The 26,135-nt window shown below is 46.8% G+C and overlaps 1 protein-coding gene across 1 annotated transcript; it reads left to right on the top strand.

Annotated features, from left to right (window-relative positions):
• Positions 1 to 504: 504 nt before the first annotated feature.
• ephx4 (epoxide hydrolase 4) lies at positions 505 to 9,119 on the top strand. Its single transcript, XM_029249013.1, has 7 exons — positions 505 to 1,650; positions 2,786 to 2,871; positions 5,061 to 5,218; positions 5,305 to 5,433; positions 6,397 to 6,500; positions 7,587 to 7,735; positions 8,533 to 9,119. Exons 1-7 carry the CDS (start codon positions 1,429 to 1,431, stop codon positions 8,780 to 8,782), a joined length of 1,098 nt encoding a protein of 365 aa, XP_029104846.1. The 5' UTR covers positions 505 to 1,428; the 3' UTR covers positions 8,783 to 9,119.
• Positions 9,120 to 26,135: the final 17,016 nt, after the last annotated feature.

Genomic DNA, 26,135 nt, shown 5'->3' with positions numbered 1-26,135 from the left:
GCCCGCTGTCCCAACCAGGCTGTACCTAATCATGGCCTGTGTTTATGGGATAGGCTCTGAACCCGCACGTCGCTGCACCGGATGGATGGATGGACATCGTGAAAAAAAGTTTTATTTTGTAGAATTTACACCTTATTAAAGTTTTATGATCCATTGAACACATCTGAGATGTGTAATTAGGGGCATGACCTCACAAACTGAAGCACTCCTGAAACCGGGCCCTTGGAGATGTCCTACTTGGAAGAGCCCGTTTCTCGCTCCTCGAAAGCAGAGAGATGTAGCCTGATCCGTCTTAAGAGGGTGGCAAACCGATCGGAGGCCTCTTGTCACAGAACACGTGCACCCACCCATAGGGCAAACATGTATGACTGTCTGGAAGACCCCCGCACACATTCCACCTTTGGACCATGAACTGTGCCACGTTTCTCTCTCTCTCTCTCTCTCTCTCACACTCACACACACACACACACCTCCAGTGCTGGGTTCCTGATCTTGTTCCAAATTATTCAAAGAGACGTGGACCCCCTGTGTCAGTGACCTCATGGAGACACACGTGTGCAGCTCCCACACTCGTTACCATAATCGCCGCTGTGATAAAGGCCGATCTATGATTCATACCCTGCATAGATCACGTGACCCATTCCGCACCCGTGGCCTTTGATACGTAATGAACTTTTAACTGAATGTGTTCAATAAACATTTTTAGCTGTAAACAAGTATAATGTAAACGATCACATCTGTCCCCGAGAGGAAGTTCAAGAATGTGACGTAAACACATTTTTTTTAAATATAGTATCCCGGTTCTGCAGTGATGTTTTTTGTTTAAAACCCCTTCATTTGTCCATCTAACTCATTCCGGGAATTCTTTTCCAGGCTTTGCCGTTTAAACCGTAGAATTAGTTAAACTGATTTAAATAATCTGCTGTGTCGGTCCCCAATTACCCCGGGAGCAAATCCCCGCGCGCTCCCATTCACGCGCTCGCGCACTTCGCACCGCGGCGTCCGACACACTGACTGTTTAACGGATACAAATAGCATTTTTTAAAAATTATTTTTACTTTACCAACAGAAAGGTGCGCTCATGTTTGGCTACGTAAAACGCGTCCGTTACGGGTACTGAAATTTAACCTTCATTTTTTCTTAATGGCTTAATCCCATCCACGCGCGCGCTCGCGCTCGCGCTCGCTCCCCCCCTGACGTGTCGGCCGCGTGCCGTGCGGGCTCCGCGGACCCGCGCTCCTCATGCAGGCAGCGACGGCGGTGAAGGCGTCGTCATCTCTCGCGCACGTCTTGCAAAAGACGGCCATCCGGTCGACGGGGACGCGGAGGGTGGAACGAGGGGCGGGGGAGGAGTAGGATCCGCCGGGCGACGTGAACGCGCCCCGCCGCGGCGCGGCGCGCTGCGATGTGAGTGAAGAGAGGAGGAAGATGGCGAGGCTCCTGTACACCTTGCTGAGGAAAATCCGCGTCCTCGGCTTCTGGTGCGCCGTGTACGCGTGCTGCGCGCTCTGCGCGTGCCTCGCGCTGCTCCGGCTCTGCTGGAAGGCGCTCGCGAGCCCGTGCGAGACGTTCCGCTGGAGGGTCCGCGAGAGCGCCCCTGCGTGCCTCGGCGACACGTCCTTGGGAACCCACTGCTACGTCAAAATAAAGGTGAGACGGAAAGAAAGCCGCGCGCGCCGATCGGGGGGCTCGGGCTCGGGCTCGGGATCGGGATCGGGATCGGGCTCGGGCTCGGGATCGGGATCGGGCCCGGGCTGCGTGGGAGGCGTGAGCGCGCGGAGGAGAGTCGCACCCACGCCGGATGATCGCGCTGATTGCGGCGCCGTGGACGGGAGCCAGTTGACAGGGCGCGCGCGTGTTTTTATTGCCTCGGGAAGCGCTCGGAGGCGGGTTCCCGGTGCTGAGGACAGCTCCCATCGCCGCGGTCACATTAGTACAGTAATTCGGTGTAAAACATGGTGCGTGACCGCTTGACGCCCACAAAATATAATAGTGCACGTTGTGGCAGCGGAGTTGTTGTCTTGGAAAAAGTCACGTTTACTGCTCAAGTGTTGGAAAGTCTTTTTCCTAACAGTCAGTGTTGGAGTGTGTGTGTGTTCATATTAATCCCACAATGTACAGCAATGCATGCAGTTCACTTCATTATTTATTATTGGCGATCCTCTACCACTATGCTCCTGAAGTCTTAATGTTATAGCCTCTGTGTGTGTGTGTGTGTGTGTCTGCGTGTGTGGGCGCGCACATGCACCAACAATTCTCACCACATACCACAATTCTCTTACCAGTAGCTTCACCTCCTCTATAGTCTTGTTAAGTCTACCTCCTGCAGCCAGTACTCCTGCCCTCCCCTCTTGCCCCGTGCTTTACTGTGCTTCAGACACAGTAAACTCATAATCACAGTGCTGGGTGCCACATGTAAACTGACAATTTATGATGTATATCTCATTTTTTTGATTTAGACTTCCAGAGGCAGAACACACACATCATACTTTGCACTTTTAAATATTATCTCTACGCTGGTGGCACAGATACGCTGATTGATGTCTTTAATGTGTTCGCTACATTTCACTTTGTTCCTCTATTTGGATGTTACTATCAGCTGAGCACTGAAGTGTCTGCCAGGTCCTGGGTGCGAGTGGGACCTCTTCTGCTGCTCTGCTGAAACGAAGGAATGCTTGTTAGATTATTATCAGAACCACGTGTGGGGGGGGGGGATCTTCCGGTGTCTCGACGTCGGGGCGTTCCTAGACCCTTTACCTGCGTTGTTACTTTGTGTCCCCTGCAGGAATCCGGCCTGAGGTTCCACTACGTCGCTGCGGGAGAGAGAGGCAAACCCCTGATGCTCTTTCTGCACGGCTTCCCTGAGTTCTGGTAAGACAAAAAGCACTCAGATTATGTAACATCTGTCTCATGATATTAAGAAGATCACGTAAAGGCCGTCTTCACACCCCAGTGGCAGGTGCGGTGCAGGAGGCTTCGGGGTCACGGCCGCCCAACCCACGCTTTTCTCCGGCCTCCGCGGTCACCACATCTCCTTTATACGTGACGATCCGTCTTCCACCGATAACACATTATTGTTGGGATTATTATTGTTTATTCATTTTCCTCATCATTACACCTTGGTGTTATTCTGTTTAGTTATTTACCCATTTTTATAGCTGGGTAATGTTTACTCTATCAGTTTAGGGTACCTTGATCAGGGGCACTGTAGTAGGAGGTATGATTCAAACCTGAGTTCTACAAGTGCAAGGTGGCAGCTCTAACCGCTACGCCACCTGCTGCCCGCTTTGGATGAGCCCCCAAGGCCAGACAGAGGTTCGAGTCTCCGTTGTGCCACCACCTGAAGGGGACTGGTGCAGAAGAACGTGTCAGCTTCTCCTTCAGGGAGGGAGGGCAGGAGTCAGCTGAGGTCTCTCGGCTGCCTACCTGCACCTCCTGGGGCGCCGTCAGTAACTTGCAATGACATGTACACCAGCGGAGCTCTGATGATCCTCTTCTCTCTACACACCTGCAGCATCTCGGGCAAAAGCAACGGGATCGAACTCCCACGCTGACGGGTGGGGTTGCAGAGCTGCTTGCTTTACAACCATATAAAGAACTGGAGAGAAGTGCAAACTAATTAAGGGGAAATAAAAGCAATAATATGCAAAAGAATTGAGTACGATAAAAGTGGTGCGGCGGTCAAGGTGAAAGCGGGCCGCGAGGCTCTCGGCAAGGACGAGCCCCGCCATCTCGGTGACGCGCGGAGTCCCTGGGCCGTGACGGATCACCCTGGATATGGCGAATTCCTCCATGGCAACCGTGATGTTTGCAGCAACCAAAACATCCAAACAACTTTTTTTTATTTATTTAACTAATAAATACCTACAGCAGCACCGCATGAAATAATTCCTGTAGGAAGCGGATCTTCACGTTCCATTAGAGGATTTTGTGCAACAACAAAGTGACAGCTGGGAGAGCTGAGGGTGTCCCCAATTAAAATGTTTCTTCAAATCCTACAGATTAACTGCTCGAAATAAAAACATGACGGCATATAATTAGCCCGGTCATTTGTCATTACAGTCTACACACTGGCTGTGCGGGTGTCAGAGCTGATTCACCAGCGCCTTGTATTCCGCTCGAGGGTTAGATCTACTGGTGCTGTGCCTGTGTCTTGCAAAAATTGTGCAAGGTAACCATTTTTATTACCATGGGAAGTGGTGGCAACGGTTGAAACACAGAAACAACATTTATATTCCAGCATATCGGCCGTCAAAGCCTCGGAGTTGTGCTGATTCACAGATTTTACCGTAAAGCCTGTAGGCTCCTTAAATCTTTGAAGAATGGCCCTGGGGTGAAACTCTGTAGCCCATGAACACAACTGAAGGTTGTGGAAGGTCTTCTGCGGACTTACAGAGGTTAATCTCAAAGATCGATGTCAGCTGGATAGAAATGTTAAAATGAAACCGATCATCTCAAGAGGCACGGAAACAGTGTTGGGTCGCTGACTATTGGTAGTTTTACGTTTGTAAATGTGTGAAGGAAGTGGCTAGTCAGGTGAAAGTAGTGAAGAAGAGGTGATGGACTTTGAAAATTAACGCAGCATGATCCAAGCTATAACTGTGAAGGAGACCGCATGGTGATGCTGGACTTGCTTCTCAGCTATGTGGAGTTGGGTGAAATCCAAACTTTTGCCTGGTAAATGCAAAGAAATGTCTCATAAGCCGAAGCAGGTGGTTAAATTAAGCTCCTCGTAACCCAAATTTCCATATCTTGGGGCAACGGTACCTGGGTGGAGAGAACTGCACCTGGATACAACCATAGGAAGTTCTGATTTCACAGCAATGGCTCTAACCGCTGTCATGTTGAAGTTCTTGTGATGGACTTAGGTCCCTCCCACGGTTTATCCTGCTTCACAGCCTGTGCTTCTCGGATCAGCTCCCGATCATTATGAACCAAACTGGAATCACTTCGCTGACCGCCGGACGATGATGTTCTGCTCAGGTTGGTTTGTCGATGTGCTCAGGTTGAGTTCTTCACTTCCTCCTCTCTTCTTCCTCTACTCATTTCTCTGGCTGCAGGTATTCCTGGCGTCACCAGTTGCGTGAATTCAAGAGTGAGTTTCGGGTGGTGGCCGTGGACATGAGGGGCTACGGCGAGTCAGACCAGCCCACCTTCGCTGACAGCTACCGGATAGATCACCTGGTTGCCGACGTCAAGGACATTGTGGAGTGTCTGGGTGAGGCCCGAGTGTTGATGGAGTCGCGGCCTTCCATGTTTTCCGCCAACTCTCTAAATAACCACTCTTCCCCCACCCATCATCAGGGTATAACAGATGTTTCCTCGTGGGCCACGACTGGGGTGGGTTCATTGCCTGGCTCTTCGCCGTCCACTACCCTGAGATGGTGACCAAGCTCATCGTCCTCAACTGCCCCCACCCATCGGTGTTTGCAGGTATTATTATCTGGCTGATACCCGCGTCTGTTGACTTACGATGTTTGGATTGTATGGTAAACTACTTCCGATGATTTACCTTTTTATACAGCTGGGTAATTTTTCCTGTATCAATTTAGGGTAAGTACTTCCGTCACAGGTACTGCAGCTAGAGCAGGGATCTGAACCCAGGTCCTATCTGCCTTACCCCCCATATCCCTGAGGTTCAGTCTCACATAGTTAATATCATGACTCCTTAACAAATACAGTCTTTACTATATTTTTTACAAGTGGCATTCTCACATCCTGCTTTGGGCTGCATTTATCAGACTTCCCTCATTCCTCCCTTATAAACTATTGCAAAATTTCAGTCCATTCATTAATAACCGCTTGTCTAGGGCAGGATCACAAAGGTCCAGAGCCTATCCCAGAAGCAAAGGGCATGACAAAGAGTGTCCCTGGATGGGACATCATCGGCAGGCAGTCGCACACAGTCGCGCGGTTTTGTATACTATGGAAAATTTATAGTAATCGGCTCACCATTTTTTATGAAATATTGCCATATATGTACTTAATTCGAACATTTTTCGAAGTTGCCACAGCAGCTGACCTTGGACCACAGTGCGGTTATGTGGACAAAGCTGGAATGTTACTGAGCGGTCGGTACTTTTGGGTAGCCTTCGGTATGCAGGACATCTCAGAAAAGAGCATGTTGGTAATGGGGTTGTTAGTGTAGCCAAAGTTCACCGTTGGCTTGCGTTCCCAGCAATCATTAACTCCCGACTGCGGTCCTCCGGTAGCTCCGCATGCCTGTATTAGTGCACTCGGGCACACGCCTGCGTCCAAAGAGCGAGTCGACGGTGCCTCCGACTCCGGGTCTGTCCCCTCCTCGGTTAGGCCAGCGGTCTTAAAATTTTTGCCGTGGGGTTGTATTTTTCATGCCTCCGCTCCCAACCCCCCCTTGAAGCCTGCCCGTCATTTCAGATTACACCCCCCGGCACCCCAGCCAGCTGCTCAAGTCCAGCTACATGTTCTTGTTCCAGCTGCCCCGCCTTCCCGAGCTCCTCTTCTCCATTCACGACTTTAAGGTGAGCGATGCTATCGTTCAGAGGTGTATCCATGGTAACAGGCCAGGACTTTACTAAGGGAAACTAGCGCCGATAACATACTAGAACAGTTCAGGGTGCATATCTCCCAATTAATGAATAATATACCAGTGTAGCAGTTGTTCATTTGTACGTTAATTTGCTCACCTGATGCTTTTCTCTTGAGCGACCGATTAGGCTATTAGGTTTTTACACTAAGCTACTGACACGATTTACCCATGTGCACCACAGGGTGATTTCAGTATCGTATTGAAGGGTCCTGCAACAGGAGATGGGGTTTGAACCCAGGGCTGAGCACTGAGAATACTTTTTAATTTTACTTGCCAATTTCTAGCGCTTGGCTCATTGCTGTTCTGGCTCACATTTGAATGACACTGATTGAATAACGTTTTTCGGTTAGAGTTATGGGATTGTTGCTGAAGAGCTATTTAGAGGCTTAGAGAATAATTGCAGGTTTCCCCGGATATCAGGTGCGATTTTTTGTCAGCGGAATCTCTGGAAGGTTAAAGACAAGGATTTCTAATATGTCCTAGACACAGACCCTCACCGGCATCTGCTTCCCTGTGGTTTTCTGTCATCTTTCATTAATTTTAGCCGAACCATGTGTTTTAATAGGTTCGACAGGGGATGTCGGATGAGATGCCGCCCCCACTTTACCCTTGACACGTACTAAAGGCAGAACTTGCAATGGCCCACAAATCACAGAGCAGAGCACGGTGTCACATGGGTCCTCATCCGGGCGGCTAGTTCTCGTCCCTGGGCTCCTCAACCAGGAAAACGGAGGAAGCTGATTTGAAAGAACTCATTCAGGCGGAACTGCCATCATCTAACGTGACGTGTGGCCCGGGGCGTGGAAGCCACGGAAACTTGCGTGAGGGAGAGAAGCGCCAGGAACAAGGTCACCATGGAAACGAGTCCAGAGATTACTGTGTTGACAGTAACGTGGTGAACACCCAGCCCGCACCAGGGTCGGAGGAGAGGGCACTGTGTGGTTTCTGTGACGACGCAGGTGGCTCTTTCCAGTGGCGGAGGTTTGGGCTCTCTAACAGCACCGTATTCCCTCCGTAGGCCCTGAAAACCCTGTTCACCAGCAGCCGGACAGGGATTGGTCGCAAGGGTAGTGGGCTCACCAAAGAAGATTTGGAGGCCTACTTGTACTACTACTCCCAACCGGGCGCCCTCACCGGCCCCCTCAACTACTACAGAAACATCTTCAGGTGAGAAGGAAACGGTGTGTCGATCCTGATTTTGATCAATATCCCTTTTGAGCCCAGAAGTCTGCTTGTAGCTAAATTTGTTTGTAAATCCAGCTGCTACATCAAAATCAATGAAAGCTTAGTAATGCCAATGTCCCTCAATTTATTCACGTTGTAGGTTATGTTAAAACGGCAGATAAAGCTGTAATAAATTTTAAAAATGCTATTCAGTTTTTCTCAAATGCTTAACTTATGCAGGATGGTTGTGTTCTAGACCCTATTCTGGAAACACTGGGCATAAGGCAGGATAAGAGTCCATTGCATCAATTTCTTTTTTTTTTTTTTTTTTTTTTTTTTCTTTCTCAACTCAAAACAACAATTGTCAGCATCTGGCCATTTTCAGTTCTCTCTATTATGTCCTGCGGGGTGCAGTGGTGCAGCGGGTTTGGCCAGGTCCTGCTCTCTGGTGGGTCTGGGGGTTCAAGTCCCACTTGGGGTGCCTTGTGATGGACTGGCATCCCGTCCTGGGTGTGTCCCCTTCCCCTTTAGCCTTGCGCCCTGTGTTGCTGGGTTAGGCTCCGGTTCGGTGCGACCCCGCTTGGGACAAGCGGCTTCAGCCTGTGTGTGCGCGCGCGCGCGTGTGCGCGTGTGTGCGTGTGTGTGAATTATCTCCAAAATCAATAAAAGCTTATTAAGAGAGATACCTTGATTTATTTTCTGGGTAGGTTCTATAAAAGTCTTGCATATAGTCTCAGACCACCTAGGTGAAATATAATTCAAAGATGCTGAACTATTATTGTACTTTTGCCCACCGCCAGCGCCCCACCCCTGAGGCAACAGGACGTGAAATGCCCTGTGCTGCTGCTGTGGGGCGAGCGGGACGCCTTCCTGGAGCAGGAGATGGCCGAGCTGTGCCGACTCTACATTAAGGGTCACTTCCGGCTCAACATCATCTCCGGCGCCAGCCATTGGCTTCAGCAGGACCAGCCCGACATCGTCAACACCCTGATGTGGACCTTCCTCAAGGAGGGCGAGGGCCGCCTGAACTACAGGCTCCCGTTGTCGTAGGCGGTCCTCCGCGATCGCCCGTGTGCCGCAAACAAGCCAGCAAGCCCGATGTGGTGGTGACGGTGTCGGTAAAGATGACGATGATGATGATGATGATGACCGTAACACAATCATACATTGTTCGACTTATTCTGATCATTAGTACGACGAAAAAGCACATTTTTATCAACGTGAAGTAGTTTTTTGAGGTTTCTTGCACACATTTCAACCTCCGCCTCAGCACTTGTTCGTGACCCCGTTTACTGACGGGGCAAATCTCCTTGTGAATTGTATTGCATGGTGCCTTTGACCTATTAAAGTGTGTCTTGAATATTTAAAAAAAAAAAAAAAAAAAAAACGCAAGACAGTCTACATTTACAATCCCGTATTTGCTTAGCCAGACACACGAGTCATATTAAGTGTTTATTCTGTCATTTCTTGAGCAAAGACGGGTTTTAAAGCGAATTTCTCCACAGAATTCATTCAGACCTGTTTATAAACGCGTAACAGTTTTTTTTTTTTCTCTTCTTTTCTCCCTCCCCCCTAGAAAGCTCTTAGTATATTAATGTGATAAGTGGAAGTGTGTGATGCAGAGATTCCTGAGCTATGACGTTATTTGTTAGCTGTCGCAGAACACTATTTTACTCAAAGGAGAATGTCCTCCACCCTCTGGCCTAGCCTTCGATATCAGGTGGTGTCGTCTTAATGAATGTCTTTTCCTATTGGTATTTTTGATTTTTCTCAAATCTTCCAGTTATATTGATCTTTCTGTAAAAAAAAAAACGAAAAAGATGGTTGAATATTGTAAACTTTTGTACCTCCTCCTGCGCACTACATTTATTACTTCAACGAGAAGAGAGTTTTCATCATTTTAATTTTCTAAACAAATAAACAATGTTGGAAAAAAACATCACTTGCTATTTTTGATGGGGTTTTATCTCTTGCTGACCTCCAAAATGTGACGACGGCAAACGTTTGCCTGTGTGGCATGACCGTCTCGGTCCACTGCAGCAAAATCGCACCGATAACGTCCTGAAATGCAGCACCAAGACCTTGTAATAACGGCTGTGATTTAAAAACAAATTATAACGCTTTTCTGAATGACAAATGTTATCATATCGACCCACTCCTTTTCACAGCAGCCCCAGCTGGGCAGTTTATTTTAAGGAAGAGGTTAGGCTTGCCCCCTCTCCCTCATTTGGCTGCATGTGGCACCTAATGAAGAACTTCTATATTTATCCAGCGGCCATCCCTCCAAGCTGGGAACGGGCTGTTCCCTGTTTTACCCTCGGGAGCCCTCGCATCGTGAGCTGATTGGCCCGTTAAGTAACTCCACGCCAGGAACAGGGCTTCTCTGTGACTAAGCAGAACTGTAATATGCATAAATCTCTCAAATTTTATTATGATTAGTATAATTCTCCCTTAAACTGCTTTTCTGGTTAAAAAAAGGTCTCTCCAGCAGCTGTACAATTTCTCTACAGATAATGTGAAAAGAGAGTAAATTATACTCTAATTATGATTAACAGTTCAATTTTATGGGTCATATATATAATTTGCAACACATACAGCAATGTCATCCACAGTGAGAGTGCTAGAGTGAGGTACCGGTACTATATAGGTGTGCAGTCTAATCGTTTCCATGAACCTGACCTTTTCGGCATGATTTTTTTTTTCCATAAAAATGTGATGATAAATGGTCTGCCCTAAACTGCAGTAACCTTGATCTGCCCTGAGTCAAAGATAGGACGAGCAGCCCGTGGTGGCAACAGCCTTCTCTTCACCACTGTAAAGTGCATCTTCTCAAGGTCACCAAAGCCGCGCATGATCATCACCTGAATCATTGCAACCTAAGGCTACGTGAAGTAAGAGCAGGTTATGGGAAATTGCAGTGTGTGTGTGTATATACACTATATACTGTGTATATATATATATATATATATATATATATATATAGTTATACTAGGTAAGAACTGGAATATGACATTTTATATATAAAATTATGCATATATACAATATATAAAGCCTGCTGTGTACGATAGTTCACCACGAGCTGGAACACTTCTACAGTCACGTGAAGATCAGAGCAGATGAAATATGCTCCTCAAGCAGCAAAGAGGATCAAACATATTTATGGATGTTAATGGGCGGCTCAACTGTCACGGGGAAAAAAACAGCCTTTGTTTCCTTGTGCTGTCCCATCGGCTGTGTGACAATGAAGTGTTTTACTGAAAGCTGCCTAGATGTTTGGTTTCGGGGGTAAATAAGAGCAATGAGATTCCGGGTTGGATCCACAGGCTGGCCCCGGGGGGCCGGTAGCTGTGCAGATAAGAGGTATCACTCTCAGCCACCTGCCACTGTTAGACTGTCACCAGAGAGCAGCCCCTACACACACACGCACACACACACACACACACACACACACACACACACACACACACACACACACACACACACACACACACACACACACAGCTCCCCCCCACCGGGCGCTGTCTTCCTGAGATGAGATTCAATGTGACTGCGCAGGAGACGGCACCTACCGCAGTCCATCTTTTTCATAGCTGGTAAACAGTTAAAGAGGGGGTGTCTGTTTTTGAGGAACACGGACTGCTGAAAAAAATCTGTCTATCTGACAGTGGATAAAGGGATTCTGCCGCTGGCACTGAGACAGCAGATGTGCATGGAAAGGTGCGGAGGGTCATCAATTTACATAAATCTCTTTGGCTTATACCTGCATCATAGATTTTCCCCCTAATTTCACACTGTATGTTTTTTTTCTATCAGCTGCATGGTACTGCAGTAAGTATTGTTGTGCTTCACAGTTTCTGGGCTGCGGATCTGGACATGAGCTTGACTCCAGCTCTGGAGTGCTCTGGTTTCCTCTTCAGGTCCAAGGACAAGTGTTTCAAAGTGACTATTGACTGTAAATTGCCTTGAGTGATACCTCTTATCTGCACTGTATGAGTGTGAACCCCGCTTCACACCATATGCTTCTAGGATAGGTGCCAGACCGCTGAACAAGCGGTTATCGATGACGGGTCAATGCACGGATGGATTTCTTTCTGGTAAATATGTAAGGCTCCACCTGGTCTCCTAGTTTTATAATTAACCTGGGCAATTCTGGGGAGGAACAACAACATGATGCCATGCATAAGGTGGAAAATTTGCTCTAAGTTCCAGCAAGTCTCCCATGACATAGTTTATGGACGCAAAGTGCCAATACAATTAATGCTTAGGTGAACGGAACCAAACCTTTAAGAAAATGTCATATATTAATTTACCAGAGGCTGATGGGGACACCAGGTTTGACAAGGCCACAGCTGAATGCAGTACTATCCATCAGAATCCATAATCCTGCATTTTCCTTCTCTCCTCACAACAGGAAATTAAAAGGTAAGTTAAGCTTAATATTATATAGAAAAGTTAATGTGGTACTGCTTTCTAGTTCAATGCAGTGCTACATCAGTACAGATCTTAGCAGAATAAAGTTAGTGTTTCTGCCTCTGGTGCATTTCTTTTGTTATAAAGGCAGTGAGGTATTAAATTTTATAATCATAATTTCCATCAGTCTCATAGGCACAAAAAGTTCATTGCATGTCCAGTCAAATAACTAATAAGGTCTGGCAGTAAGTCCATCACCATGGCTACATGGAGGTCTGTTTCACCAACTTCATGTCTACCTGCTGCTTGGGAAGAACATGAACCTCACTGTGGGCATTCCTGTCAGTTGTGAGTGGTTCTCTTTCTCTTTATCTCAGGGAACCTGTGGGATCTACTCCAGCTGACCTATAGGATCCATCCCATTGGATCTTGAGGATCTACTCTAGGCAACCAGAAGGATTGGCCCCATTGGATCTGCAGCATGTAACCAAGAGGACCTGTTAGATCTGGATTTGTCAGCCCTTGTTAAGGGCTTTTTATTCCAGGGTATATCTTTTACATTTTTTCCCCCAGTGTTTATAGATTCATGCAATTTTGCAAGGTGAAACACTCATTTAGTCACACTTTTCTCCAAAGCAACTTACAATTATTTACCCACTCATACAGCTGGGTAATTTTACTAGAGCAATTTATGGTAAGTACCTTCCTCAAGCATACTACAGCCAGAGGTGGAGTCAAACCTGCAACATTTGGGTCCAAAGGCAGTAGCTTTAACCACTATACTACCAGCTGTCCCTACACTCAGAGGGTGTGTCAGTTTGGAGGCAGCATATTATGAGAAAATTCTTGCCGTTACACTGTATTTATATATTTCTATAATTTTTTTCAGGCCCCAACAGGATTTTGAGTCTGGCCACAGATGTTGCAAATGAAGCATGAAATTTGCCACCCATGCCAAAAAAATAAAAATATCTCCTCAGCTCCTTGAAAACAGGAGAAAACACAAAATTTGCTCGAATAACTGTATTCATACACTGTTCTGACTGCTGAGCTGAACACAAAGTGTTTTCAGTTGTCTGAAAAGTTGATGTGAGGCCCAACAATTTCTTCTGCATTATCATCCGATCAGAAAAATATCAGATTACGTGAAATCGGGTCAGGTTCCGGGTTCACATTCAGAATTTGACCTCATCGAAGCCTTCTTTTTTTTAAATTTTGATCCACTGAGCCAAATTGGAACAACTATCTGAAAACATCCAAATTCCTTAAGTCTGCTGAATCTCCTGAATCAAAAATATTTCCAGTGTTCTTTTCCTTTATGATTATTATGGTCTTTTTTCTTGCATAACTATTTCGCGGCGCTGAACGCAGCTCAGTATCACAAAACAGATTAAAAAAGTTCAAAAGCAACTTCCGCTGCATCTTGGAAGTCCAGCGCAGCACATTCGACGCACACGGCTGTTGACGAACATGTTTCGGAGCCCAGCTGGAAGAGAACTGCTTCCTGTTCGCAGAAAAACCGTAGCTTTGCTTTCAGACAGGGGGCGCTAAATCCTCATAAAGACACAGGAAATGGTGATTGAGGCTGGCATAGTCGGGTGACGACGGACCCGAGATTAAACCATAATCCCAGCTCAGGTGGTCAACCTGATCCAGGGTCAGATCGCAACACAGAGGTCGATGGTCGCGGTTGACGGTCAGGGGCAGCGCAGAGGCCGCGGAGCCCTAGGAGACCCCCGCGCTTCGAACCCTGCTGTGACAAAATTCATGACTGACTGTGGGTATCACTGATTGTTGATTGTGGTTTAATTAATGAGTAGCATGTGGAACGCAACCCACCACATATCCCCTGAACAGCTCAATGTTTCCTCGCCACAATGACCACATCCCTTTGAGCCTGATGACCTCTTTCCACTGCACTGCAATTCCATCAGCTTGCTACTGTAAACAAGCAGTAAATGTCTTACAGGAGGTCAAACGTGGGTCGGCGTGGTGCAGCTTTTGCCAAACGCAGGTGTAAACCAACGGTTACCCTCCTTTGGGGGGTTTGCTCTGAAATAGCTGACTGAAACAGTCACGTCGTCCTGTCAGACAGCAAGGGGAATTATTACAACAAAGGCAAACAAGCTTCAAGCTTTATTTACCGCAACAAAAACAAGGTAAAACTAGACCTCGGTGCATAACCTGGGGCGGCAGAACGGTTAAGGAGATTAATTTGTAGTTTGCAGGCTGCAGATTCAGGATCCATCACTTGCCACTGCTGCAGTACCCTGGAGTGAGGTATTTACCCTGAATTGCTCCACTAAAATAAGTGTGTGAAATAGAGGAAGCTGTTTTGCATAAGTGTCAATTAAGCAAAAAAAAAGTGTAAATCCTTCTTCTTGAAGGAAAGAAAACAGAAGCCTGAGAAATGGTATTTGCCACCACTGAACACGCAGCTCCCACCCTCGCTGGGGTGCCGAGAGGGTACCGTGGCGAGGCTGAGTATAAGCAGACCAAGAAACGTAGGGTTCGAACCCCCAGTGGCAGTTTCTCCGGACTGTTTGTGGGTCACCTCCCTGCCGTGCTGCCTCCTACCTTCCCACTGCCACATCAGTGCACACCAGACCTCTTGGAGGAGCAGGAGAAGTGGGACAGTCTGCAGGAGGTCACATGACTGCAGTTTCCTACCACGAGAGGACCAAACAGATCACATCTCCAAAATAATAAATATTCATTATTCACTCAGTGTCCTTGCTGGGTAAACCAGCTGCCCAAAAGAAAAATGTTTGCATCTGCAGTCATTTGCTGGTCTGTGGTCCTCTCGTACATCGCAAGAGTGTTTCAGATGGGCACGAGAGGTCAGTGGTGTGCGTGGTTCTATGTGCTCTATCTATATGTGATGTGTGGTTGCGTGTCACTCTGCATGTGTGTAAGCGAAAGGCCAATAACCATGCCCCCCCAGGGGCCAGACTCCTTGAGACGTTTGTTAGCGGCATGTTGTGCAGTTAATCAATCCAATACTGCCGATGAGACCAGGGGCTGGGGAAACGTCGCCGCGTTTTGTAGCTGTGAAACATTTATATGCAGGTTAAATAAGGTGGAAACACCTGGTAGTATAATGGCTAGACCAACTGCATTTGGCCCTAAAGGTTGTAGGTTTGGATCCCACCTTCAACTCTGCTGTGCTTTAGCAAAGTATTTACCCTACATTGCTCTAGTAAATATTGCCCAGCTGTATAACTGAATAAAATAATTATAAGTATCTTAACACTTTAAGTTGCTTTGGCGAGAATGGGACCCAATCTACCTCTGCAGGACTTTGCACATGTACGACTTCCATGCTTACGTTGCGCACTGCACGCTTTATAAACGTATATAACCTCGTTTCTTGGATTTTTGCACTAATAGTAATTTTTGTAACTTGTGACTTTGCACTAATAGTAATTTTTGTAAATTTACGCCTTGTGTTTTCCTTGTGTTTTCCTTTCCTTACGCCCTTATAATTTATGTCATAGGCTGCTGAGAGGATTCACAGAGTAAGAATTTCATTGTGTGGTGTAACGAACTGTTTACTGTACACATGACAATAAACTCTTGAATCTTATGGGGAAGTGGGCAAATTTGAACCTGGGACCTTTGGGTCCAAAGACAGCAGGTCTAACCACTACAGTACCAGTTGCCCCTTCTCATATTTAATCCATTTGCTCATTGATCATTAATACTTGTCCAGTTCAGGATCTCAGAGGTCCAGAGTCTCTCCCGGAAGCACAGGGTGTGAGGCAGTGTACACCCTGGGGGGTGGGGGGGCATCAGTCTATTATAGGGCAATAACACACACACACTGTGGGCAATTTAAAGTCAGCAATTCAGCTGAGACGCGATAAGACTGGCATATACTTCATAGTTAGACAGCACAGCTCAGAATGTATCACATATCACTGGAAAATATGACTATTTTACATGTAAATAGATATAGAATGGCCTTTTGCTCATCAGCTCTCCATGTTCCTCATGTCAAGCTGACCATTACAGCTTATCATGAAACATCCTCCTAGCCAAAACACCAGTTTCCAATTAAAAGACTGAGGTTGTGCATCTCTGGCACCAGACCAGGAGGGCAGCTCACTGAATTCAAGCAGCTGTTGAGTTACCTTCATCTGTGCTCCAAGGAGGTAAACAAAGCGTTAAAGAAGCGACGCAGGTATCTCCATCACGTTGCTGATGTAGCGGCCCACCTGCGTCTGCCTCAAGCTGCCTGCCTTCGCTCAAAGGCGCTTTTGAAGGTTGCGTTTTCCTTCCGCCCACTGGTGCAGTAATCTGTGTGCTCTGGAGAACAGGGGGTGATGGGGGGGACACACCTAATGCTCCACACATGTGCTCCAGCACCCACAGCTGGGTGTCCATCATCCTGTTCATCTGCATCCCACTTGTTTCCTGCACCCTGATTCCTCCCTAAGCCTTCCTCGCTCCTCTTCTTCAACCTCCCCCTTCTTCTCCCACCTCGTCTTCGCACAGCTGTTCACCTGCCTCCCACAGTGCCTCCACCATCCTCCTTCGAAGCCTCCTAGATAACCTTCATCCTTTTCTCTGGCAGCACCGACCCTTCCCACACGTCTCCAGCTTTCATCCCGCTGCCTTGCTTTCCTCCCCCTCCCCAGTTTCATCCTTCCCCCTTTTCTTTCTTCCCCCGAGCAGCTCTCTCGAACCCTAGGTATCCCTTGCCGTGCACAGCAGGGTTGCAAGGAACTTCGAATGCAGAATAGAGCGTCTCTACAGCATCCCTCCTGACAAGCAGAACTGAAGCTCTTCTCACACCAGCAGGTGGAACCAGTGTTTTGGGCCCTCAAGGGGTCTTCATCAGGCGTGGACATCAGGAGCAGAACCATAGCGCCCCCCTCTCCACCCCACCCCACCCCACCCCCGCCACATTGCACCAGCACACAAGGCCACCGTCAGCCGATGAGTGAACGGCGCTATGAAAAGAGCACGCATGAGTCATGCCGCCTGTTTTATCTTTTGCCAGCAAGGGAGGGAGAATGTCTCACCAGAGAAGATTTATGCCCAGTTTGGCATCTTGGCTAATTTATACAAGACACCTATATTTAAAGCTGAAGAACGGCCCACTTGCTGTCCATATGAATCCATGGTAGATATATTTAAACTCTTAATAGAGGGGTCTGTTCCCCGTTGGCGAGAACCCAACCCAAGCGCATGCAGCCGCCAAAGAGGAGCAGGGTCACGAGAGGAAGAGACCGATCACCAAATCATCCACTCCCATGGGCCACATTGGGCTGTACCACTGTAACCTGTGTTCACCTGTCGTTTACTATGCTGTTACATTCACCGAACCAGGACAAGGGAGTTCTAAGCCCCTTAGTCCGAAATACAGGCCGGCCGAGAGTTCAGATGATGCCTGGGACGTTTCCCCCTCATGGTTTGGGAAGTGGAGTAAAAATATTCTTTTCTAAAGAATATATCAAATTTATTCATAGAATGTATAACAGCAAAATTTTGTTTATCCTTACCACTCTGGCTCCACTAGATTATACATTATAATTTAATACACCTGTGACTGAGGTGAGGCCCACTGTGAGGCAAAGCCTGAGTTAAAGGGCTCTGCTGCCCCCCATCATAGGACATGCCTAAATCCACTCAGCTCAGGCTCTAACCACCGATGTCCACCACTTACACATGATGACGATCCTTTACTTAAATATTTATTCATTCAACTGACACTTTTCTCCAAAGCAACATACTATGTTAAGATACATACAGTTATTCACCTATTTATGCAGCTGGGCAATTTTACCAAAGCAATTCAGGGTAAGTACCTTGCTCAAGGGTACTACAGCAGCAGATGAGATTCAAACTGAAAACCTTGTCATCCAAAGGCAGCAGCTCAACCCACTACATGACCAACTGGCCCAATGTCAGCTTTGCACGCTAAGCTACTAACAATTATTTACTTCTTTATACAGCTTGGTATTTTTACTGGAGCAGTTCAGGGTAGGTGCCTTGATCAAGTGGATTGCAGCAGGGGTTGCAATTCAAACCCGGGCCTTCCGATCAAAAGGCGATGTTCTAAACACTGTGCCACCTGGTGGCCGAGTTATAAAACAGAAGGCCTAGAATATGATGGCTGATGTAACAGGCCTGGTTTCACCCTCTACAGACAGAGTTAATATACAGGAGGATGTTTCCTTCACTCCATGGAGGACAGCATATGGATTGCGCACTAGAACCAGCAACATGTGAAAATTGCTTGAGCTCAATCAACTCTGAGAAACTTAATTTGATCTCCAACGGAACCCTGAGGGATCAGGAGTGCGCCGCTGGAGCTGAGGGAACTCCACCGTTCATATCGCGTGTATTACAGGTCTCATTCTGCAGTTCCTGAGAGACCCCCAGCAGTATCAGTGGTTAAGGGGCAATTCAAAAATCCAGCTCTTTGTAAGTTTTCTCCCCTCTGAGCGCTCCCCGCACCACCATCGAAAGAGTGAACCCCCATATCTCCTCAGAACTGATACTGACCGCACCATATGATCCGAGGAGCGCCACTAAGGAAGGCATCATCCTCCGAAAACCAGCCTACCGCGATTCACAAATTCTCGGAAAACCTAGCTCATGCCTTCTCAAGTCCGTCTTTATTACCAAAGGCAGTGGTGTCACCGGGACCAAACATTGTCAGAAGAGGGTCATGGAAAAGGAGCCTGAAGGGGAATTCGTGAAGGCAGTTTGTCGACCTCATGAGCCAAGGGTTCGAGGTGTGAAAGAGTGGTGTGAGAGTAGCCGGGGGACCGTGGTGAACCGACGACTTCTCAGTCTCGTTGATTTCTAACATTCGGTGTCGGTCCAAATTCTCATCCGGCCAGACTGATGTCACACACAACAGCAGAGATTGCTTCTTCTTCAGGAAAGACCTCACAGGTTTTAGAGCGTAATGGCAGAAGACACAACAGGGGTTAAATTTTCAATTTTTTTCTGGTCATCTTGAAGCACTGAAATAGCGTGAAGACTGGGAAAACAAAGAAGTGGTCACTGCAGATGAAACCTTTCATAGACCTGCTGTCCATGATACAGGAGTTTTATGGTGTTCTAGTGAAATTTGGGGGTTTATGGGCTGGGAATGCATTACTATTTTGTCCCATTCATAGTAATGGGCTTTCAGTATTCGCACCGTTTCCAGAAATAGATTCATTTCACTGATCAATGGATGCCTGTACATAAAATTCTCCATTATGAATAACTGGAATCTGGGGTGACAGACATATTAACAATCGTTTTTTATGTTTGTGAAACTAATTAAAAAATTGTGATTTGTCTACAAAGGTTTCACTGCAAAGAATTAAAAATCCTTATGATGCGCTGACGCCTCATTCAGGTTGTACCTTTCCTCATGCCCTATGCTTCCTGGGTAGGCTCTGGGCCACTATGACCATGCGTTACTGATGACGAATGAATGATCAAAAGTTCGGAACAGTCTGTGTCGCTCTCAAATGATAAAGGTTCCAGCAGGAGCTAAAAAAAAGCAGACAGCTGTATCCAAAGGTCTTCGGTTTGGGGACGTCTTGCTTGGTCTCATAAAACGAATGTATGCTGATCATTGGCATCCACGCAAGTACAAATCTGCCGTGGCCACTCGGCTCAGAAGAGGGCTGAAGGCTCAGTCGGCCCATGTGACCCAGTTTTCCCAGGGTGGGGCAGTCATTCGCATGGATGGTGCAGCTCAGTTTGCGTTGCCGGGGGCTGAGCTCTGCGATCCCTGACTGATGCCCGCGTTCGCTTTCATCCTCCCCGTTGCTCTGCCCTGCTCAGACACACACATGTATAATGCATCACATCGGATCTGGTTCTGCCCTCTGAGCTGCGGCCTCAGACTCGTTTCACAGAGAGCCACGAATCCACCGATTTCCATTCCAGCTCATTCCAGTACCTCAATTATTCCAATTAGAATTCACAACATATGTAAAAAAGCACATGTATAACTAAGTTAAATTTTGTCTTTATTATGTGTGGCACACAGAAAAAATACAACTGTCAGTTTTTTCAATGTTAATAAAAAACTGAAATATCAGATTTATTGTACTCATTAGCCAAATTGAGAATAGCAGGTACAAAAACCTGTAGACACATGGCCCCCTGTCAGATCAGCTTTAGATGCATAAATCAGAAATTTTCAGGTCTTTTTTTGAAGATCTCAACAAGACATATCCATGAAGGAAAGAGCCTAGTGCAGTGCATTTCGACATCTTGTGAATTACCACTGTAGGTGTCATGTATGGGCAATGCAAATTGCTAGCATGTCATGCTGTAGGGAAAAAAGCCGCTGATGATGAGGTTTGGTGATGCAGTTTCCAATGTGTCTAATAACAGACTCAGCCAGCGGGGGGGTGAGATGGTGCACCATATTGTAGAATAACCAAAATCCCTGAACAAAAGTATTGCTCAACACCTGGCTCCGCCCCCACCTGGCTCCGCCCCTGCTCGACTCCACCCAAGTGGACCTAATCCACAGAGCAAATCATCACGTGGCAAACGAGAACAACCCTGGGAAGTTAGTGGTCTGCCAGGGGAGCACAGGGGGCACCATCTGGTACCGTGTGTTGATCTCCGGAACTCAGCATCTACAGAACACACGATTCTTTCAGCACGCGTGTGTCAGGGCAACGGCGCTTGCAGATTCTTAGCAAAAACAGTGTCCCGTCACAGTGGACACAAGACACGAACAAGCATGTCTATCATGGTTGCCCATCACAACCCAGTCGAACCCCTACAAGTCATGGTCCTTAGTGACCCTTTCCTTAGTGGCACTGCTTGAATCGTACGGTGCAGTCATATCAGTACTCTGGAGTCATGGTCCACCAGCCCAACCGTTGTGGTACCCAGGTCAGCAGCTGGCGGTCAGTGGATGGATCGACATAGCCTTTATTTTTTTGTTTTAATGAAACTCTATGGATTCCCTGTTAAACTGCAGCGGTTCACAGTCGAGCATCAGAATAAGAGTGAGGGTAGGTGAGAACAGGGCCAGCAGCATCCGTGAGGTTTGACTTGGACGTGATGAGCGGTGCACCTTGCATCTGTACTGGCACATCGTCTCATCCTAAAGTTTTGGACACATACTGCCCCTCTTCTTGTGAGTATTAACTCAGAGACCCGATGCATTTTTTGAAGCATCTATCTATCTATCTATCTTTGAATTTGTCTTTATTTTTTACTTCAGTCAGTCATTTTCCAGAACTGCTTATCCCATACGGGGTCACGGGGAACCGGAGCCTAACCCAGTAACACAGGGCGTAAGGGGAGGGGACACACCCAGGACGGGACGCCAGTCCGTCGCAAGGCACCCCAAGCGGGATTCAAACCCCAGACCCACCGGAGAGCAGGACTGTGGTTCAACCCACTGCGCCATCGCACCCCCACCTTTTTTACTTCATTTAGTTATATATTAGTGGTTTATTAATGTTTAGGTGCATGTTTTAGGGTTGTTCTAAACAAAACAGACTTATGTACTGTAATTATATACTGTAATTTGGCCTTCTGTCAACCACTGTGTTCCATCTACTGCAAAATCTCATAATAAAATTACGATGAGCAGCGTGTTCCTCGGCTATTGATGAAATGCTTGAAGGCGTAAGGGCCAGTTGCCAGTGGGGCACGGTTCAATTAGCAACCGCTCCACCCCTTGGGCAACCTCAGCGCCCCCCGCTGGCAGCCAACTCCACCTGCTTGTTTCGCCACATCGATTGCTGTCACAGGGGGTGACATTCACACCAGGAGCTTTTCCTTGGCCTCCTTTGGAAGAGTGCAGCCAGGCACTCTAATCAATGCCATGGGGAATTAAATAAGATTCCTGCCCTATATCTGTATTTTTTTAAATCCCCTGCAGGACCATGAAGGCAAGCAGCATGGTGGAGCCCGCAGTTTGCCCCAGACCTTCCAGAAAGCATCTTCTTCTCTTTCGGCGAGAAGGGTCGGACGCCTGTGAAACGGCGGAGCTGCCGAGCGCCTCTCAGCCTGCACGCAGTCCTGAGTGGGAGTGAAGGGTGTGTGTATGTGTCGGGGGGGGGAGGTGGGGGGATACTGGGGGTGGGGTCTTCATTTTTAGGTCAGAGCTTGCGAAATATTTTCATTGCGGCAGCTCTTTGTGGAGCGCTTCCCACCTCATGGTTATGCAACCCACCGCGTCTGTCTGTCCCCTCTGCCCACTTACCCACCCCAGCGAAACACATGGAGCGTGACGGGGAAATGGCAGAGGATCGCCTGCGAACACGCTTTATTCACATATTTCCACGGATTACATCAGATAATACTGTAATGCGCAGATCCTTTATCCCAAACAGAGAGATCGGGACCGAGCCCTGCTGTCATCCATTCCCACTAGGTCAATCTCTCCCTTACTTTCTCTCTCTCTCTCACACACACATACGCACACACTGAAATCTCTGCCCTGCAGTGCTCTAAGTCCTCACCTCAGAGAGCCGCAAGTTGCGTTTGGTCTAAAAGCACAACCCTTGATGGTTCCTGATGAGTTCCCTTGCTGCACAGTGCAGAATTTGCTTCAATGGCTTTGTGTCTAAAAAGAAAAATACTTTTGGGGGAGCATAATTAATATTTTGCACATTTTTCACTGTCATGTTGTGCATCAGTTATAAACGTGTTTGAACAATAATTCTGGAGTGTGTTTTGTGATCATGATTGCAACTGTCCCACAGTAACTTGACTGGACCTCAGCTGACAAACTCCCACGAGCAAGAGCCCTGGGAGCAGCATCTCCGTTGAAGCCATATTTTCACTTATTAATAACTCATGAGGGAACAACGTGTGCGTTTAGGGTTTCACTAGCATCTGAACATGGCGGTCTGTTCACAGTCGAATGAGAAATACATTCATATAGACCCACGGGGGATAAGACGCAGCTGAAAAAACTGTTGCTTTTGCTCAGTGATTCTCCGCTGTTCCCATCAAGCATTTCGGCATTTCTGGTAATATAGAATCAAAAGTATTGGAAACCTGTGTTTGTTCACAACTCATTCCGTTAACAAGTTTCACCAGGATATGAGACTTCGTATCTTCCCAGCTCTCCTGTAGGACACTCGGACTGTAGGCTGCTTTGTTTTCACTACTCTGCCCGGGTCATTCAAGGCCCAGGGTGCCCCTGCCGAATTGTGATTCCAGGTGCGAACCGAAGAAACACCTTCAGTCACTCCACCACAAACAAGTCGATTTATAGGCAACCTTCATATTCGCACTGATCTGAGATCAGTAGTGCAGAGAGGACTCAGGAATGAAGAACAGCATGAAGTGCAACCCTGCTTATAAGGGAGCGGACAAACTCTTAGTGTTGCTCATTATCTCTTCTTTTCATGGTATGAGTGTGAGCAAATCACTGGTCACCCTGGGGTGTTTTCATAGAGAAATCCACTCAGTTAATCTTTTTTTAATATCCCTCAACATATGATCCCTTCTATACAACTGTTTCGATGTTCCCGTCCAAGACAGGTCAGCTGCACACATCATTAAGTGATGCCTCTGAGGAATGGAGTCCTGGGTACAAGATCTCATGTGTTATGTTTCTACCCAAAATCCTCTCCCCGGGGGGGCATGCTAATGAGACGGCAGGTCATGCTGCCACTGTGTGGAGACACGGCACTGTTGATCTCAATGAGATGTCAGTAACAGGGGCTGACATCCCTTGTCGCCAGAGAGGGGATTTCAGCAGACGGGTGGGCGATGCTTTCAAAGCCGTTGCAGACCAAGCACTGGATTTAAAAAAATATCGAAAATTCCACTGAAATCCTTCACGCTCCCCATTTTTAAGTCTCCCTGAGAAAATTCTTATGCAAATCGTAATGAAATTACAATCCATACATTATAAATGAGTGCACTGTTCTGACATTTCTTCATAGACTGTGTGAGACAAATTCATTACCATGTCAGGGAAGCTCACCCTTATACCTATATGCAAATTAGGCTTCTTATTGGTTTGATAATATGTGCTATGGTTATATTTTATCATTTAGGATTATATATATCAGGATTATATATATCAGGACTACTCCTTCAGTCTCAGCCTTCAAATCCAAGCTTAAGGCATTTTCTTCCGCATACCAGCTGTAGAGCCATTCTTGATCCATTCATTGTGCGCTGTGTTTTTTACCAGAGTAATTTCCTTGTAATTACCTCCACTAGATATTGTCAGTTGCTACCCCTTCTTTTCAGCTGGTGCCCTGCAGCAACACGGGAGGCACCGCCAACACAAGATGTTTGAAGTATTACCTTTCCGGGAAACTATTGACAGATGGGACCAACAAACTTGGGTTAGAACAACAAATTGTAGCTTCTATAGGCTGTAGTTCAGTTTTGAAAGTTTTACTGTTCTTTTTTGTGTTAGACATATCCACACAGGTCCTTTGTCTCTTGGGTGCTCCCCTGTAGGGTAAGTGGACCCCCAGACATTTATTTTTCCTCCCCTTGGTTGTGATTGGAACTTTTTTGTTTTCCTCTCCACTGTTGCCAGCTGATTTTCATTAGTGCTATTTATTATAACTACAATTCTGGATCATTTTCAATAACCTTGTTCAGCATTCTGTGCCACTGGTGAGAAAAGTGCCCTATAAAAATGAATTATATCAAAGTGAGCTTCGCAACGGGACAGCTGGTAGCATAGTGGTTAATGCTACTGTTTTAGACCCAAAGGTTGCAGGTTTGAGCCTCACCTCCAGCTGTAGTACCCTTGAGCAAGGTACTTACCCTAAATTGCTCCAGTAAAATTACCCAGCTGTGTAAATAATTGTAACCTAAACACTGTAAGCTGCTTTGGGGAAGAGCATCAGATAAATGTGAAATATCGGAGCAAAGCAAGGAGGGGAGAGCACACACAAATATATGACACGTTTTGGAACGAGGTCTTCATCAGCATCATTATATACAACATAATTATACATTTAAGATGTAAGTATGATTCTAAAATATTTGTAATGTATACTTGTGTAAAAATTGTAACATATTACTCATAATCTGTATTGCTCATTTACAAGTTTTAAATTTGTATGTATAAGGTGGGTAAATTAATAATACTGTTGTGCTTCGCCTTTCAGTCTGCATTCAGGGAACATTATCCAGGCTGGATGTTGAGGTCCATTCATCTTTTATGGAGATCTGCTAATTCACAGGGAAGCCCCTGTCCTCAGCACTGTATTCTGAATTGTTAACAGCATCCAGTACCACTGCCAGACCTTTTCACTGTGATGTAGAATAACTTGGCAATCAGGCCTTTTTGGCACTGCTATTAGCTTTTACCCACTGTTTGGTTTGCATCGTCATTAATCATCACCTCAACCGGCCTTGCTTGCCTTCTCACCGATTTCATTAGTCCCCGGTTGAGGCCCCACTGAGATATTTGTCCTTCTGTAAATGGCTGCTGTTCCCTCGGCTTGCAACTAGAAAAGCTTTGATACGGAGAGCAGCTGCTGCCCTGGACCACATGAAAAACCCCATATCCTGCTGAACAGAAGCAAACCGAGCATGGATATCTTCCCACGGGGTGCAGGCATCTTCAGCTCAGTTGGTGCATTCCAACTAACAGAGGCACAGGGATGGTGGCCTGTTTTCAGACTTTTTTTGGAACATTTACACCCCAGGTTTATCCAAGGGCAGTCCAACGCTGGCCACTTTGTGAACGACTTTAGGTACATGATGTTTGTCACACGTTCCACAGGGGGGTAAAAAGTCCTTAGGAGAGCTTCTTTAGTGTCCTAGTGTGGAAGACCTTTATCTAGAACATGGGCACACCAAATGATCGGGGTAAATTTGTTGAAAAAACACACGGGGAGGGTATGAAGAATTTGACAGAAATGACAGAGTAGACATCACCGAGCGTGCCACTGTGTTACTTTCCCAGAGCACCTGATTCCTTCCAGATTGTAAACTACTGAACGTTTCCATCAGATAAGACCAAATCACGCGGAGGATGGTGACGTTTCAGTAGATGGAAACAAATTCATTCCACCCC

This window comes from Scleropages formosus, chromosome 25 (genome assembly GCF_900964775.1).
Source record: "Scleropages formosus chromosome 25, fSclFor1.1, whole genome shotgun sequence".
NCBI classification, from domain to species: Eukaryota; Metazoa; Chordata; class Actinopteri; order Osteoglossiformes; family Osteoglossidae; genus Scleropages; species Scleropages formosus.
This window is presented reverse-complemented; position numbering and strand designations above follow the sequence as displayed.